The sequence below is a fragment of the Callorhinus ursinus genome, unplaced genomic scaffold (assembly GCF_003265705.2).
Source record: "Callorhinus ursinus isolate GAN/ISIS: 27379988/994484 unplaced genomic scaffold, GSC_fseal_2.0 scaffold85, whole genome shotgun sequence".
Taxonomy (NCBI): Eukaryota; Metazoa; Chordata; class Mammalia; order Carnivora; family Otariidae; genus Callorhinus; species Callorhinus ursinus.
In genome coordinates, this window is record NW_027397147.1 from 1937178 (window position 1) to 1955806 (window position 18629).

The 18629-nt window shown below is 43.1% G+C and overlaps 1 protein-coding gene across 11 annotated transcripts in view; it reads right to left on the minus strand.

The window, feature by feature from the left end:
- USP31 (ubiquitin specific peptidase 31) overlaps positions 1-18629 on the minus strand; it is a 252683-nt gene that overhangs the window by 156161 nt on the left and 77893 nt on the right. The window contains exon 17 of one of the 11 annotated variants that reach the window (XM_073887946.1): positions 16777-16805. The exons of the other annotated variants lie outside the window; for them this stretch is intronic. Coding sequence (XP_073744047.1) covers positions 16792-16805 — 14 coding nt within the window. The 3' untranslated portion in view covers positions 16777-16791. Of the gene's footprint in view, positions 1-16776; positions 16806-18629 lie in introns of those variants that run through there. 11 annotated transcript variants of the gene reach the window in all.

Here is an 18629-nt window from a genome sequence, read left to right on the forward strand (position 1 = left end):
TAACCAACTAACCAGACAGGCAAGCCAGAATCAGAAGATCAGTTCCAAACACCCTGCGAAACGAGGACGGATGGCTCTTAGTTCTGTTCTCAACGTTAAATCCAAATGAATTATCCTGGAAGAGGGAGAACTGCTATCAATTAAACAAATAATATGCTGATAAAAGAGCTATGTGATGATAACAATTAAGCACATTCATGCAGATGCCGCACACACGCCTCACACCCTCTGTTCATGTAACAGGCTCCTCATCTGTCACGGTCACACAGACACGATGTGTGTGCTCCCTCGGATGCCAGCAGATACAAAGTTCCTCTCCCGAGGCATACACACCACTCACCTGGAGACCACCTGGAGAAAATGCCTCCACACACAGACCCCACACACACATTCATCTATTCGCCCACTTCAGAGCCCCATGTACCAGTGGCCAACCTCCCCACACCTAGCAAGATGATGGGACATTCTGCAGCTCTGTGGGGGAGGGGGTCACTCCCCATGCTCAGGAAGGTACTACCCCTGTGGCCTTGTGTGGCCTCTGGCTCAGGTCATGGTGCCACAAGCGCTGCTCTGCTCTCCCCAAGGACGTAAGGACCCTGTCCACCTGGGGCTCCGGGTTGGCCATCCACAAGTCAGTACCTGTGATCTACCCTAGGCTGTGAGGACCTGGGGAAGACCCACACCCACTTCTGTCCTCTGGAAGTCCCGCTGCTCTGCTCTCCAAAATGGAGGGTTATAAATGCAGAAGGAACCCAGAGCCAGACTGGGGTTATAAATAAACAAGGGCAGCTGGCCAGGTGGACCCTGGTGAGTAGCGACCTAGGAGGCCCCTTTAAAGAAGGCAGATGCCGCTCAAGCCCTAGATTTTCAAATCAACTCTCCCCATTTTAAAAGTGCTATCAAATGCTTTAAATCTCCTCTCTTCCAAGACAAAACAAAACAAATCTATTTGCAACTGGGTCTGTTCTCTCAACTATTTGGTAAATTACAACTTTTGCCTGTACTCGAGGACACTATTTTGGTTAATTTTCATCACCAACAGCCCCTCTGGTTACTGCACATGTGAAAAAAATTCATAGTCACAATAATGTTTCTGATGGGGTTTTTCCACCCAGGACAACTGTCTTAGACCTAAGCACAGAAATAAGTTTCATGGTAACCTGGGCTCCTTCTAGATTTTTCTTTTCCTCTACGCCCAGTGGACCCACCTGTACCCTGGACTCACACAATGGTTTCAGCCTCCCTGTTGCTTGTAAAAACACAGATATCCCAAAGGGACTCTCTGCTACTTCAAAGCAGAATTTAAGACTAGCTGTTTGAATAACACTGATCCATATAGAAATACTGCTTCTCTGGCCATCTAAGCATAAAATTCTGTACTCCCAAAAGAGATGATATCCAAGCAGAGAAAAGAGCCAAAGCTTTGCGACAGACCCACCTGGTTTTGAATCCTGGTTCAGCTACTTACCACCTGCAACCTTGGGCAAGTTACTTAATGTCTCTGAATCTTGCTTTCCTCATTGGCTAAAATCAGGCTAGGACTAGAGATCTCATTGAATTATTGTGGGATAATTTATCCATTCATTCCACAAATATTTATTGAGGGCCTACTATGAACCAGGCACTGTTCTAGGCCCTGGGAATATAGTGGCAAACCACTATAAAGTTCTTGCACTCCTGGGACTTATTGGCCAGTGGATTGGGTACTATATAAAGGGCTGGCACAGTGCCTGGAATACAGCAAACACCCCATGGTTTTCTCTCGTTTCCTGATCACGCTCTCTCTCTTCCCCAGTTAAGACCTTGGCACTGGGGCTAGAGCTATGCATCTCCTTGACCAGCCTTTGGCCACCATTCCTTAACCCTCAGCTCACAGCTCCTTTGCCCACACTATACCCCCTTAGACATTTGCCAAAAACCTGCAATCTTCTGCTGATCCTCTCTCGCTGCACACATGAGGAATAAAAAGCCTGAATTCATTAGGATATCAGTTCAGCTGTTTATAAGAGAGGGACCCAAAATAATAGTGGCTTTAAAAGTTAGAAATTAATTTCTCTGTCATTAAAATGCCTAGATAGGCGGTCAGTGTTTGGTGTGGTATCTGCATAATCATCCAGATACAAAGACCCTTCTAGCTCATTGCTCTGCCTCCCTCATTGCATGGCTTCCATCTTATGGCCCAAGATGACTACTCCAATCATCACATCCATCTCCCAGACGGTAGAAAAGGGGAGAGAAAGTGGGGAAAAAACCCTTTTTCTGTAACTTAGAAGATGCACCCATGGCTTATCTATCTCCACATCCCACTGGCTAGAACTTAGATCCACGGCCATGCTCAGCCAGCTGCAAGGGAGGCAGGGAAGTACAGTCTTTGCTTGAGCCATGTGTCTTTCAGACCCACTGCAGGGGAGTCTGAATTCTGCTTATGGTTGTTAATCTCGGCACTGACCTCATGGTAAAACAGGTGTTGGTGAATGGTAGGGCCTTTTACATCTTGTAAGATTTGGTGGTTGTCGTCCACCCAAACAACCTTCTCAAATATTTGTCATGTAGAAGGTCCAAAGAAGAGCTTGACATGTTAGGGGGGTTTCTGAGGAAGGCAGCCTCCTTAAGTTCCAAAAAGCCTTAAAGGGGGCATTTGCTTTGGTGGGTCACAGTCCAGTTCTGTTTATGAGGCTGAAATGTTGTCCAGACTCTGACAGTGGACCCATTTCTCTGAGGCGGACTTACCCAAAACAGAGGCTGGTATGTAAGGTGTAATTTCAAAGTATTCATTTACAATGAGAAATACAACTGTTCCCTCAAGCCCAATGGCCAGCACAGTCTTTACTACAGAGAAAGCCACATGGGAAGCCAAACTATAACCAAAAGTTTGCCAATGGAAAAAAAAAAAACTGAGTTTGACGAATCTCAAATGTGGTGGCCACAATGAGTTTGGCCAGGAGCCAGGCCCCTGAATGCCACCACAGGTTCTCAAGAGAAAGAACATTGTAGGCGAAATCACACCTTGTACTGAAAGGCTTCTGTCCCAAATCTAAACCTTCTGGCCCATTCTAAAGGCAGGCCAAAGTCCTACTCTTTCTCCCTAGCCTCTTCCCCCACATTTACTCATTTACTGCTTGATCTGGGGGCTTATGGAAGACCCAAAGACATACCCCGCAAGTCCCCCTTCAAGAGAAGCAAGCTGTCCAGTGGCGAGGAGTATGAATAACTGACAGCCCCCATCTGGCAGCTCTCTCAGGATCCTTAGCGTTTGAACCAAAGTAACTCTGTGGGCTGGTCCCTGGCCAATGACTGAGCAAGGTGGTGGTACTAGGGCTTGGTCATTTCTGCCAATGCGGGACTTCTCTAATGGGCAGCCTGGGCTCTGGAGCTCCCCCTGGGCTGGCAGAGACTTCATGAAGTCTGCAATGTCGTCCCAGGGCTCCTCTGGCTCCATCTTGCCTTTTTGCCTTCTCCCATTTTCTTTACAAGTGTTACTCTTCGAAAAACCTTTTGCATTCTATCTCCACTGCAGTGTTCCAAGGAGCCCAACCTGCAATAGTACTCTGAATCAGAGACCAGCAAATTATGGTCCATGGCCCAATACTGTTCTGTGGCCTGCTTTTATAAGTAAAGTTTTATTGACACAGAGCCAAGCCTGTTGTTCACTCTTATCTATAGCTGCTTTTGCACTATAATGGCAGGGTTGAGTAGGTAACAGAGACCTGCAAAACCTAAAATATTTAATATCTGGGGCCCTTTACAGAAAGTTTGCCAACTTTTGCTCTAAATATGACAGTTCTGATGGCAACCAAAGACTAATGCAATGGAAAAAGAGAGTCTTTTCTCAAGGCCTGGATCCATGAGCCTGAGACACTCATTCTGTGCCCCATTTTATGTGTGTTCTTTCCTGGCTCATGACAGGTCTTGAACAAGACCCTAAAGTAGATAAGGGAACTACAAGTCCAGAGTTCAGAGACTGAAAGATACTGGAAGATCAAGGGCAGGATCTGTGTCATCTCATGGTGTCCAGACTATCTCCTCTCACTGGCCACTGCTTTTGTGATGACGTTACAACAGCAATCCTACCATGCCCAGTGTGTTTAAGCTTATAGGGACTTGCAAGCTTTTGATCATGACTGTGAAAACCAGGAGGCAAGGATGTAGGGTAATCTGTTACTGTTTTTGGAACATCTACTTTTGGAAATTGTACTCTGATTTTCCTCTGGGAAACCACCCTTCTCCCATTCATAATCAAGTGATTACCCTAGGGGCTAATCCCACCTCTGGATCCAAAGATGGGCATGTGATCCTACTCTGGTCAATCTGAGTGTTCCATTCCTCTGGGCACCAAAATCAGATTGCAGATGGGCACCTAACCCAAGCTGTCTTTGACTAGAGGTATTAGGAGAAGTTGTCTCTCTATTGCCATTGCTAGAAGACTGATGTATAAACCTGGTGTTTCCAGAAGTCCTCTTACCATCACACAGGGAACACTTATCTGTGAATGATGCCAATTCCCAGGAAAGCAGAGTCAAGGCTGAGGTGGATGTTTTCCCATGGACTTCATTTCAGCACCTGGATCCAATCCTGCCCAAAGCTAGATCCAGCCCCAGACTTTTCAGTTACACAAACCAACAGGTTCTCCATTTTGCCTAAACCAATTTGAGTGGGATTTTCTGTCACTTGCAATCGCAAAGACCTGACTTATCTTAGGACTACATCCAGACCACAGCCTATGACACACTGGATATTCCAGCGAAGAGATGGGAACTCCTTGAGAGGAAAAAGACATTGAAAAGATACAAAGAAGAGGTGACCTGGACTTGCCTCTCTACATCCCAAGAAGGCTGTGCAGGTGTCCTGGCTGCAGAGACTCAGACCTCAGTGATGGATGATATCTTTATCCCAAAGCCCTCTGCTGTGATTGTGGTGCCCTGTGCAGGTAGTTTTCCAGTTGCAGTGAAGCAATTCCTTCAAGAAATAGTCTTAAAGTCACTTCCAAATCCTCAAAACTGGGTAACCAGGGGGATTTTATTAGACATATTTATTCTATAATCCAACATCTCACAAGATATCTAGAAGCTTCTTTTAAGCTGCCTCTCCTGCCTCCCAGGCAGAATTCTCATGTTGCTTCTCAGACATTAAAATGAGAAAGCCCCTGTTGTGCAGGATGAAACAGGCTTAGCTGAAAGGCTCCTGCTTGCGCCCCAGCCAGCTGGTGGACATGCCTGCCATCCACCTCCTTCCTATTTGTGTTAAGTCCCCTTGTGGCTGGGAGCCTTCATCTGCCATGGTTAAACCGACTTTAGATCTGCAAGGCTGAGGCAATGGTTGAAATGCAACACAAAACTACCCTATTTATATTTTCATTTCTACTAGACCTTTATAACAATTCCTTCTTGAACTGAAGCTTAAATGGCTAAAGACTGATTGTAATAGAACATTTAATTGTTTGCTTGTCTAACTCTCTCAGCCCTAATTAAATATTGTTTTTCATTGAGCAGCTTACACGGTGATGTTTTTTTCCTGTCACTGAAGAGAGCAAGGGGGCTGAGGCAGAATTCAGATGAGCCCGTGCTCACTTGGTGTTTTCATCCTATTCATTTTTCATCCAACAGTGGGGAACAGAGCCCTCTGGAGGGAGAATCACAGAGTGCTGGGGAACAGCTTTTGGAGATGACCTGATGCAGGTCCTCGGAGAGGAAGGGGTTAGAAGATGAGTGATGAGAGCCCACGCTACCTTGCAGGGATTCCTACAGGAGGTGCGTGTTCTGGGTGTTAAAAGCTGGCATTGGGAGCCATCACTGTCACCTTTCTTCACATCCCACTTTTCACCTCCATGCCATCACCCAGGCCCGCCACCATCGCCTTTCACCAGATAATTACCAGAAGCTTCTTGATTGGCCTCCTATGTTTATCCCAGCTTCACGACAGTGTGTTTCCAGCAGAGTGCAGCCAGAGTCCTTCCACATCTCTCCCCATCTGAGGGTCCTCCGGTAGCTCCCAGCTCACTCAGAAGAAAGCCACGGTTCTGACAATGGCCTCCAGCCTGCTGTTCCCTCTGGCCTCGGTTCCTAGCACTCATCCCTTTGCTCCTTCAGCTCCAGCACTACTGACCTCCCTGCTGTTTCCTCGAATACTCTTCATAGGCCTCCTCTTTAGGGCATTTCACTTGCCATTCCCTCTGCCTGGAATATGTCTCTCCTGAAAATCTTCAGGGCTCGTTCCCTCACACCTTTATCCAAATGTCATCTCTTGGTGGGGCCTCTAACCCCTTACATACTCCCTATCCTCCACCTCTGTTTTATTTTTCTACGTAGATTCTACTACTGACATACACTTCAGTTCACCTACTTACTTTGTTTACTATTTATCCACCCTATTAGAATGTTAGCTTTAGGAGGGAAAGGATTTTCCTCTGTTGGTTTCACTGATGAAACTAAATAGGTATGCCAATAAATTTTTTTTGAGTGACTAGAGTGAATGAATAAATGCCAACATGCGTAAATGAATGAATAGTCTATCATTCATTTCTGGCCACGAATTCCAATGGCCAGAGACTACTCAAGGTCAGAAGCCTGGATGTATCGGCACTTTGCATTCTAGGATTCTGGGCATTAAAGAAATCGTCCCATGGGTGATGAAGATGCAAAGGGCAGAGAGGCCCAGTGCACAAAATGACCCCCAGCCTTCCAGCCGTAAGTGCTGATTAAAGCCTAGGGCAACATGGTGAAAGAGGAGGGGACGTGAACCTGAGTTCAAAAAGGCCTTGGTTCGTAGCATGAGAAGGGGCAAGGTGACTCAAGGAGATTCCCTGGAGGCATCAGACAAGGACAGTTCAGTGAGTGGAGAAGGCGTTACAGTGAACACCCACCATCGAGGCTGGGGAAGCTCTGGGAGCCTGAGGATGGTTTTGTCTGTCAATCCAGGAAAAGTTTCCAGAAGGGAAGCAGGAAGGGAAGTAGGATAGCTGGGATCACCCCCTTTGTACAGGACTGATTCACAGGATCACAGAGCCAAGGTCGTATAGCCCATCTCCAGGACCAAAACAATCGAGACACATCTCTCTTCAAAGGCTGATGAAGAAGGTTCCACGTTATCCCCTGTTCACCAGGTCTGGGGTTCCAAACTTCTTACAAAAAGGTAGTATTTTTCCATGAGACTTCAACATTTCAGAACCTCATTCAGTTCAACCTAATATTTATTTATTCATCAGGTTTTCAAGGTACGCACATTTTACATTTTGACAGTTGTGTCAATCCGCCCACCAGAAATCCTGTAGCAATTTATATTGTCCTTTTCTCATGCCTTACATTGAATATCTATCTATGTTTCCACCTGCTTTGAGGGGAATCACACTTCCCAGAGATTTGTCTATTTGATTTATCCTTTCAAAGTTCTGGTCCTTGATTTGATTAATCAATTCCACTGACTTTTTGCTTTGTGAATAATGTAGGCTCTTATCTTTATTAATTTCTTCCCTCGCTTTTATTTTGCTGTTCATTTTCTAGCTTCTTACTTTGAATTCTTAATCCAATTATTCTCAATCTCCAATGTTTAAGCATATTTTAGTAATAACAGCTTTAGATTATGGATTTTACCAAGAATAACTTTAGTCACACACCTGTATGTATTTTTATAGTGTTCTCAACATCTTAAATGTCTGGCCTGTTTTTTTCAGTATCAATTTCCACTTTGACAAAAGGGCTATTCTTTTGTTTAGTTTCCAGATGGCTACCATTTATCTTAATTTAGGCACAGACTTGCTATTAATGTGATCAAGAAATACAGTTTATAAAATTTTAATTTGGGGATTTGTTGTAGATTTCTTTGCCTGGGTACATACATTGTATCAGTCAGGTTGGGTTAGGTTAAGCTGCAGTAACAACCAAAAATTCTTAGTGGCTTAAATAACATGGGTAAGCTAGGCGTTCTTCTCATCATGCTCATTCAGGGACCTGAGCTGATAGAAGCTCCATTTTGACACGTTTTCATGATCACAGGGGCAGAGAAAAGAGGGCCTGGCTGTTAAAGCCACTTCTGTGTCCATTTCCTTCGCTGAAGAATGAAACTCAGACACCTGAGTTCAACAGAGCATGGATTTCTTATCCTCTCAACAGAGGAGGGTTGAATATTTGTGAATAAATATTCCACCATATGCATTCAATAGATATTTATAAATGACTACAGAGATACCTCCTACTATATAACAAAAATCATTATAGACATCGGGATCCTGGCAGATACTGTTCGTTGGTGTCCTGCCTCCTATTCTCATCCCTAACCCTCCTTTTCCCATCCACTTTCTAACTGGAGGTGGCCATGTGACCCAGATGTAAGTGGAAGTTGGTGAGGTTGCCAGGTAAGCTTTTTCTTTCTTTTATTTTTTTAAGCTTTTACCTTTCTGATGTTGGTGCTGCTCTGTCTTCTTCCTCCTTCTTCCTGTCTTGACTGCTAATGTTTAGAAACACCAAGAGAATCCCAGAAATATTTGCTTTGACATTGTTGAGCATCTGAACCAGTATCAGCAGCTGCCTACTTTCGGATTTTTCATATGAAGAAAAAAGTTTCCTCATGTTGGTATCAGCCACTATGGTTGGGTTTCTTGTTACTTGCCTCTGAAAGCATTTCTGAGTCATAAAAGAATTCAGCATGTAAACAAAACAGACAATTCTCATCTTCAGTGAAAAATAATTCTTTAGAAGTATTCTGTTGTGAAAAATAGAAAAGAGATACATTGGTCTCTGCCCCTAGTTCCTGCACAGAACTCCTCAAACCCTTGTAATTTCCTGAGTGATCAGACCACTAAGAGCTTCTTTTGTTCTAATATTTGATACTTGATTCCAGTTCCTGACAGAGTTCCTAAATGCCCTGGAACTTCCTAGGTGATAGGAGTGTCTTTTGTTCTAATGAGAAAACTCTGGGTGGGCTCCTGGGTGGCCCCTGGATGGGAGCTGGTTACCAGAAAGACCAAGCTATGATTAGAAGCTTGGAATTTTCAGCCCCACCACCTTTCCCCTCTCATTCTTCACAGAGGGGAGAGGGGTGGAAATGGAGGCAATAACTGATCATGCTGACATGATGAAGCCTCCATAAAAATCCAATAGTATGGGGTCTGCAGAACTTCCATGTTGGTGAACACATCCACATACCAGGAGGGTGCTGTACCCCAACTCCACAGGGACAGAAGCTCCTGTGCTTGGGACCCTCCCAGACCTTGCTTTATGTATCTCTTCATCTCTTCACATGTTATCCTGGTAAATGTAAATATGTGTTTCTCTTAGTTCTATGAGCTGTTCTAACAAATACTTGAATTCAAAGTGGGGAGTGAGGGTGGTCATGGGAACCTCTGATTTGTAGCCAAGTCAACAGAAGTTGTAGATAACCTGGGACCTACCTCTTGTGAACGGCATCTATAAAGTGTGTGTGTGGGGGGAGCAGTCTTGTGGGACTGGGTCCTTAACTTATGGGTTCTGTGCTACTCCAGTTAGTGTCAGAATTGAACTGAATTGTAGGATACCCAGCTGGTATCATACAGATTGCTTTGTGTGGGAAAAAACACCACACAAATGGCATCAGAACTGTTGTGAGTGTGGTAGTTGTGTGAGAGTAAAGGAGAAAGACATGAGAGGAGTGAGTTTTTCTACTCATCTGTGGACAGCTGAAAAGAATGCTAAATACATACTCTAAATATGTAAGAGAGTTTATATGGTCCCAGATTATCAGTGATCTTTAAAAATATATTATGAGATAAAATAAGACTGTCAAAATATTGATAATTGTTGTACAAAGAATATGTTTTCCCAATAAAACATTTTTCTCAATTATAATAGCCTTAACCACACTAACAATTGCTTAGCCAACTCTAATTTTCACTGATATCCGTGATTCACCACTGCTATTTTTATGACAGCTTTATTGAGACTATAATTCACATACCACATAATTCATAATTTTAAATGTACGTGGCTTTTAGTATATTCAGACTTGTGCAACCATCACTACAATCTATTTTGCAATATTTTCATCACACCAACAAGAAACTCTCTACCCCTTAGAAGTACTCCCTATTTCATCCAAACTCCTCCCACCCCTCCCACCCCCCTCCTCCATCCCACTTCTGCCCACAGCCTTAGGCAACTACTAATCTATTTTCTGCTTCTGTGGATTTACCTATTGTGGACATTTCATATAAATGGGATGATATATACATTATGTGGTCTTTTAAGATCAGTTTCTTCCACTTAGCATGTTTTCACAATCCATCCATGTTGTAGCACGTATCAGTACTTCATTTCTTTTTGTTCCTGATTATTCCATTGTATGAGTATACCATATTTTTTCATCCATTCATTGGTAGACAGACATTTCAGTTGTTCCCTTTTTTTATATTATGAAAACGCTGCTATGAATATTCATGTACAAGTTTCTGTTTGAACACCTGTTTTTGATTCTTTGGAGTATATACCTGTGAGTGGAATTACTGGATTGTTTAAATTTTTGAGGGACTTCCAAGCCGTTTTCCAAAGTGGTTGCACCATTTTACATTCCTGCCAACACTGTATGAGGGTTCCAATTCTCCTATCCTCTCCAACCCTTGTGGTAATGTCTTTTTTATTTTAGCCATTCTTATATAAGTGGGAAGTGGTATCTCATTATGGGTTTGATTTGCATTTCCCTGATAACTAATGATGTTCACATTTTTTTCACATGTTTATTGGTCACGTGTATATCTTCTTTGGGGAACTATTTAGATTTTTTTGCCCATTCTTAAACGGAGTTATTTGTCTTTATATTTGGGGGTTGTAAGAGTTCTTTATCTATATTAGTACAAGTTCCTTATCAAAAATATGATTTGCAAAATTTATCTCCCATTCTATGGGCTATCTTTTCACTTTTCAGTGATGTCCTTTAAAGCATAAAAATTTTTAATTTTGATGATGTCAATTACCTACTTTTTTCCCCTGTATGTGTTTTTGGTGCCAAGGTCACAAAGATTTACATCTATGTTTTCTTCTAAGAATGTAATAGTTTTAGTACTTAACATTTAGGTCTTTGATCCATTTTGAGTTAATTTTTGTGCATGGTGTGAGGCAGAAATTCAACTTTCATTCTTTTGCATGCAAGATCCAGTTATCCATGCATTTGTTGAAAAGACTATACTTTCTCCCATTGGGTCGTCTTGATGCCTTTGTTGAAAATTAATTGACTGTAAATATGAGGGTCTATTTCTAGATTTTCAATTCTACTCCATTGATCCATATGTCTGTCCTTATGCCAATACCACACTGTCTTGATTATTGTAGCTTTCTAATAAATTTTAAAATCAGGAAGTGTGACTCCTCCAACTTTGTCCTTCTCTTTCAAAATTTCTTTTTGGTTATTCCGGGTTCCATAAATTTCCATATGATTTTGAGCATCAACCTGTCGATTTCTGCAAAGAAGCCAGCTGAAGTTTGGATAAAGATTTCATTGAATCTGTAGATCAATTTGGGGAGTACTGCCAATCTTAACAATACTGTCTTCCAATGTACGAGCCTGTTTACTTAAATCTTGTTTAATTTCTTTCAATAATGTTTTGTAGTTGTAGTGTACAAGTTCTGAATCTCTCGTTAAGTGTATTACTGAGTATTTTATTTTTTGGTGCCCTTGGAAATGGAATTGTTTTCTTAATTTCATTTCCAGTTTGTTCATTACTAGTGTATAGAAATACAAGATATTTGCATATTGATCTTGTATGCTGCAACCTCACTGAACTCATTAGTTCTAATCATTTTTAGTGGATTTTTTATGATTTCTACACACAAGACCATGTCATCTGCACTTAGAGATAATTTGACTTCTTCCTTCCAGTCTGGATGCCTTTTATTCCATTTTCTAGCTAACTGCGCTGGCTACAACCTCCAGTACAATGTTGAATAGAAGTGGTGAGAGCAGACATCCTTCTTGTTCCTGATCTTAGGGAGAAAACATTCAGCCTTTCACCACTAAATATAATGATAGCTGTGGAAATTTCATAGATGTCCTTTATCAGGGTGAGGAAGTTCCCTACTATTCCTTGTTTGTTGAGTATTTTTATAATGCAGGGATGTTAGTGTTAAATACCTTTCTGCATCTATTGAAATGATCATGTGGCTTTTGCCCTTTATTCTTTTCACAGGGTACATTAAATTGACTTTGGAATATTAAACCAACCTTGCATTGCTGGGATAAATCCTGCTTGGTCCTGGTGTGTAATCCCTCTTATATATTGCTGGATTTGGTTTAGTAATTTTTGTTGAGGATTTTTGTATTCATAGTCATGAGATACTAGTCTCTAGTGCCCTTTACTTGTGATGTCTTTAACTTGTTTGACTATCAAGATAATACTAGCCTCATAGAATAAATTGCAAAGTGTTCCCTCCTCCTCTGTTTTTGGAAGGGTCTGGTATTAATTCTTCTTTAAATGTTTGGTAGAAATCACCAATGACAATCTTAGCCTGGACTTTTCTTTGTGGGTAGTTTTTTTGGTTTCGTTTTACTAACTTAAATCTCTACTTGTTCTATTCAGATGTTTTACTGCTTCTTGGCTACTTTGTCTTTCTAGGAACTTGTGCATTTTGTTTAAGCTAGCTAATTCCTTGGCTATGGTGTTCACAGTATTATTCCCTTATAATCCTTTTTATTTCTGTAAGGTCAATAGTAATATTGTCAGAAGGGAAAAATTCACTGTTTCTCCTCTCAAATCTCTACTACTATTCTCAATACTTCACATCTAACACTCAAGTGTGGGAGGGTTTTCCCCACACCAAGCAATTCTCCAGTTCTCTACAGACACCACTGAATGCCCTATAATTTCATAGCTCTGACACTGTCTACCTGAGGTTAGTGTAGATCCCAGAGTTAAGGCTGCCCCTACCTCTCCACTTCGTACACCAACTGCAAGTCCATGTTGTTACCTGTTTTTCTGGCCAACTGGCTATAAACCAGAGGTTCCCACAACCTCTTCCTAAGGTCTGATAATTTGCTAGAACGGCTCACAGAACTCAGGAAACAGTTTACTTACTAGGTTACCAGTTTATTATAAAAGGATACAACTCAGGAATAACCAATGGCAGAGATAGGTAGGGCAAGCTATGTGAGAAGGGGCGAGGAGTTTCCATACCCTCCTAGCACCCCTGTCTTCACCAACCAAAAAACTCTCCAAACCCTGTACTTTAAGGATTTTTATGGAGGCTTCCTTACATAGGCATGATTGATTAAATCATTGACCATTGGTGATTAACTCAACCTCTAGCCCTCTCTCTCCTCTCTGAAAGTTGGGAGGTGAGGCTGAAATTTCCAACCCTTAAGCACAAAGGTGGTTCTCCTGGCAACCAGCACCGCTCCCTCCTTAGGGGCTTTCCCAATAACAAATTCAGGTGTGGTTGAAGGGGCTTCTTATGAACAAAAGACACTCCTTTCACTTTTATCACTCTTCTCACTCAGGAAATTCCAAAGGTTTTAGGAGGTCTGTGCCAAGAACCAGGATGAAGACCAAATGGGTATTTATTACCAATCACAATATTACAAATGTCCTCTTTTTCATTCTTGATTTTAGTAATTTGAGTTTTGGTTTTTTTTGATCACTCTAGCAAAAGATTTGCCAATTTTGATGACTCATTCAAAATACCAACTTTTTGGTTTTGTTGGTTTTTCTCTATTATCTTTCTAGTCTCTATTTTACTAATTTCTGCTGTAATCTTTATTATTTCCTTCTGCATACTTTAGGTTTAGTTTGCTCTTGTCTTCCCCTAGCTAATTTTAGTATCTTTTTTATACTTAGAATTTATAAAAATCCACAAAACATCACCAAGTGCAGAACTTTTTTTTTCCAATTAATCCTAAGCATAAATCAGGAAGCCCCTTTGACATAAAATTTTAAGTATTCAGGTCAAGCAAATTTTCTTTTCTTTGATTATTTCTTCCCCTCCATCTACTTCATTATGTATTTCTGGAACTTCTTTTACATAAGTATTGAATAATTTGATCTAGTTTCATATCTTGTCTTTTATGATTTTTGTTTGTCTTTTTAAACCAAATTCTAGAGGAGTATCTTGATAAAGCCTTTTAATTTATTCAATTATGCTATCCCATTTTTGAAATCATGCTTTGTCTCTCCAAAATTTCTTTTGCTTCTCTGAGGATACCTTTTCATAGGACCCTGCATGTGCTTCTGTCATTGCCTTGCCCCCCTAAATCTCATGGTAGCAGTGCAGCTTCATGGTGTATCCCTTATTCTGAGTCTTCAGGGTACTCCCCCTCTTTCACTTTGATGAATTCCTTCACGTGTCTAGAAATTTTTTCTCAGAAATAAGTGAAGATAGTTCAATGCCAGTAGCTGAGAGTGAGCTTCATTAACAACACCTCATGCTGATGGATTTGAAACCAAAAAAAGAAGGAATTATACTTTGTTTGATCATTAGATTATCTGACTGACCTCAGTTGCAGAAAGTTGAGGTAAACATACCCCCCTGGTTTATGGCATATTATTATATTCAGTCTGTGAAAAGCCTTCATAAATAATTGAAAGTTCTTTCTCTTATTCATGCATGTATTTAGTTATTCCCCTCGCCCCCTCGATAACCTCCTCCCCAAGGGGCTACCTGGCAGGTACTGATCACACCCAACAGCATCCCCCCTCAACCCCTACAGGTTGTGAATGCAGGCTCCAAGGCATCACTGTAGAAGCCCTGCTCCCTTGAGCACACGATTTGTCCCTCGGATTGTTTTGTACTCACTAGTCCTTTTCCCTAACCTTTCACTGATTCCACAGATGCCATGGGGTTTAGGGAGGTTGGAGGTGGGGGAATCCTCCCATCCCTTTTTTGCAGTATCTTCTCAAGGCCACAGGTTTTAGAGGGTCCCCCCTACCCTCACACTGAGCTCTCCACGGAAGCCTCCTATGGATGCTACTTTTATTTGTAGGAGTGGCTTAGAGTTTTCTATTTGGTTTAAGTGAGGATACTTCAGTAAGATACTGGAAGAGAGAGTCAGACGCACAGCTTAAATTGTTAACTGGTCTGTAAAAATCCTTTTCTCCAGCTTATTTCTTTGCTGTCTCATCAGAGGGAAAAATCTAAGTAATAAAAACCAAATGATACTAGAGTTCTCCTCATTTCCAGGGGAAAAAGCCACTGATGGCTAATATTGCTCTCATTTTTCTGATAGGCCTGAGCAAAGTAGAAAAATGCAAATGTTTCTCTGCGAATAATGTGGGTCAATGAAGTTATTCTGTTAATACTTTCTTTCCACTTGATTGTAAGCCACATGATGGCAAAGAGCATGTTGGTTTTGCTCAACACTCTACCCCCAGTGTCTGGCATACTGTGGCTGACACACAGTAGGCATTCAATAAATACGTGTTGAATGAATAAGCCAATCTTCAGCAAAAGGCTAGGTCACCAAATGGAATCTACAGAGAAAACGAAGGGCTCCCCCTGGACCATGTTTTGATCTGAGAAAGAGGCACAGAGTATGACTGCAGATCATTGCTTCCTAATGGCAGGGGGGTCAAGGGGGTCAAGGAATAATGTTCCCCTGCTCTGGCAGGATTTGGACAACAAACCAAGAACCTGAGCCAGCTGAGAGCAAACCTTAAGGTGAAACCTTTGAAGGAGCCAAAGGGGGGGGGCGTAAAAATCACAGTTGTGATAAATGCTGTTAAGTCGGGGGTGCACGGAACTCAAGAGGCATTTGGTGGTAGAGCGGGAGGGGATGGACTTGATCACAGAGTCAGGGAAGACTTCTCTGTTACTTGAGAGTAACACAGATCACCTCGGTGGCGAAGGGAGGGGGAAATCCTCCTACTCCCCCTCCTCCTTGTACTCTTCCCTCTCCGCTTCCTAGCATTCTGGAGTGTGCCAACGTTGGTGAAAGAGGTCTCAAGTATTAGAGTGCAGGCTATGCTATTGAAACAAGACTGAACAACGTGGTGACTTCAGTAAAATAACAGGCTCTTTTCTCTCGCACACCAGTCCAGAGCTGCAGGACTGCACTGCCCTCCCTGACATGCGGCTTTGCTTCTGCTTGCAGGGGTCACCACAGCCCAGCCAGCAGGAAGAGGAAAGAGAGGAAGTGGAGGGCAACCTGTTTCCTTTCCAAAGATGTGACCCAGCAGTTACATGCATCCCTTCCCCTTACACCCTCCTGGCCAGAGTTTAGTCAGAGGACCACCCCTGCCCACAGGGAGGCTGGGAAATGCAGCTGCTAGCAGGGTCTCGAAGAATGGAAAATGGAGGACAATTGCCACTTTGTACAGCAGAGGATGAGATCACTGACCCCAGGACATAAACTCACCTCTCAACACCTCTGAACTCTTGCCTAGGTGTTGGCAGAAATTCCTATTTCAAGGGCTAGAGCAGGAAACCCGACCAGCCCCAAACCATAGTGGATGATCTACCCCAGAGTTTCTCCAAACTCCAGACATTTTAGAACTGCCTTCGCAATTTTTGCCACATCTCTCATCCACGTCCTGTACAAAATCATGTTGCAGGGGTGCCTGGGTGGCTCAGTCGTTAAGCGTCTGCCTTCAGCTCAGGTCATGATCCCAGGGCCCTGGGATTGAGCCCCGCATCGGGCTCCCTGCTCGGTGGGAAGCCTGCTTCTCCCTCTCCCACTCCCCCTACTTGTGTTCCTGCTCTCGGTATCTCTCTCTCTGTCAAATAAATAAATAAAATCTTTAAAAAAACAAAACAAAATCATGTTGCAGCCCTTATACCAGAGGTGCACACACCTTCTTGACCTTGTTATCATCCGTCCTGCACACCTCCTGAAGATTCTCTGGACTCACTCATCACCACCTGTAGAATTAACATGGAGGGAACCATAAAAACACACTGCTACCCAGGCTTTACCTTCAACCAATCAGAATCTCTAGGTGAGGTTCTAGACGTCAGCAATTTTTTTAAAAAACTCCCCAGGGGATTCTAATGTGCAATGAGGGAAGAGATCCAGTGCTTGAAGATTACTACTAAATTTCCAGAGGGCAGGAAAGCTACGTTCCTTTCTCTTTCCTAAGTAGAGAATGCCTTGCTCAGCCCTGGCTCGGGTCAGAGTGGTTCATCTCAGAGACCTAACATGGCATTTATACTCATGCTTGGTGGGGAAGGGAGGCAAGAGGGGCTTCTTTTTTTCAGTGGGTCAGCCAGACAGAAGAGCACGTCTATTTTTCCAAGGCCAAACGTTCAGCAAGTCAACAAGCTCCTAATTCTTGCTACACAGCTCCAGCCGCATGACCTTTTTGATGTGGCTCAAGGCTAGGTTACTGAGTTCCATGGCCTTCCCCATCCAGTCACCTTGGATGAAGGTCAGGGAAATAATAATCACTAACCCAATTAACACCAAGTACGAGACATTTGTCTAAATACAGAGGCACAAAAATGTTAAAAAAAAATTTCTACCCAAGGCCACAAAAAGTTAGGAAGCAGTAAAGCTGGGACTTGAACCCAGGCAGTGTGGCTCCAGGATCCATGATTTCAGAACCACTCCACTGGACCATCCCTGCTGCAGGAAGGAAGTGGCTCTTCCCACCCCTAGGACCACAGGTCAGAAAGAAGCCAGCACAAGATTCTGACTGAGCAAACATCTGTGGAGCATCGAAGCATGCAGGAAAAAGCACTAGTCTCATAGGAGGTTCTGAGGTGTCGGACACTCGAACCTCCCCTCCCTGTCCTTGTGCACCCCTGTTCCCCAGGTAATCCCATCCTGGAGCCTCTCTAGCACATCTCTGCCCTGGCCTGTTCTCCAAGAACCCCCTGCGGGGCTGCCTTCCTTCTGCTCCTCTGAGCCTAGGATGGCTCAGCAAAGACTGGGACACTGGTCACCCAGCTCTGACCACAGCCACTTCTGTTCCCAGACAGCACACGCCAGACACAGAGCCCGAGCTACTGCACAGAGACAGGTTTTTTGTGCTGAGCTCCTAGGCAGGCGCTGGCTGCTGAAGCCCCATTCGCCCAACCCACAGGCTTGGGAGAAGGCGTTCAGGGAACACGAGAGTGGTTTTTAAGTAGAAACTGCCACACGTGTTGCCCCTTTGTTATCCCCTTTCTGCACTGTCACTCTGACAAGCTCTGCCTGACACAGGGGCATTAATTTTTCATGCCACCCTGCCGCAGACACACAGATTTGTTTGGAGCAATGATAAATGAAATGCAAATGTGACTAGGAGCCCAGTGCTGAGATGCTGAGACTACAGGTCACATCGTGCTCCAGCCTCATCCTCCTGTCCAGGGGCTGCTTTACACCTGCCATATCCCATGGCTTCACAGAGCAAAAGGTGACTGCTGAGCAGAGGGAATACAATATTCTCGGTGGGTAGCGGCAAAGTTGATTAAGAAACATTCACTCCCTCAATACGGTTTCTGAACTCCTGTTTATCTTCATTTGAACCATCCTGGGTAGATGTGTTTTAATTGCGAGCCACAGCCATTCCTTTTCCAGGAGCAGGCAGGGCATAAATAATAAAATAAATAAATGATTAAGAAACATCTAATTATTGTTATTAGTTTTTTACTTGAAGGTACTTCCAAGCTGCTTCTTATTAAAGTCATTCATCAAGGAGCCACCGTGCCCTTTCTGGAGGCACTGCTCCCAGGACCGGTGTAGGACTCACTGTCTCATGCAGC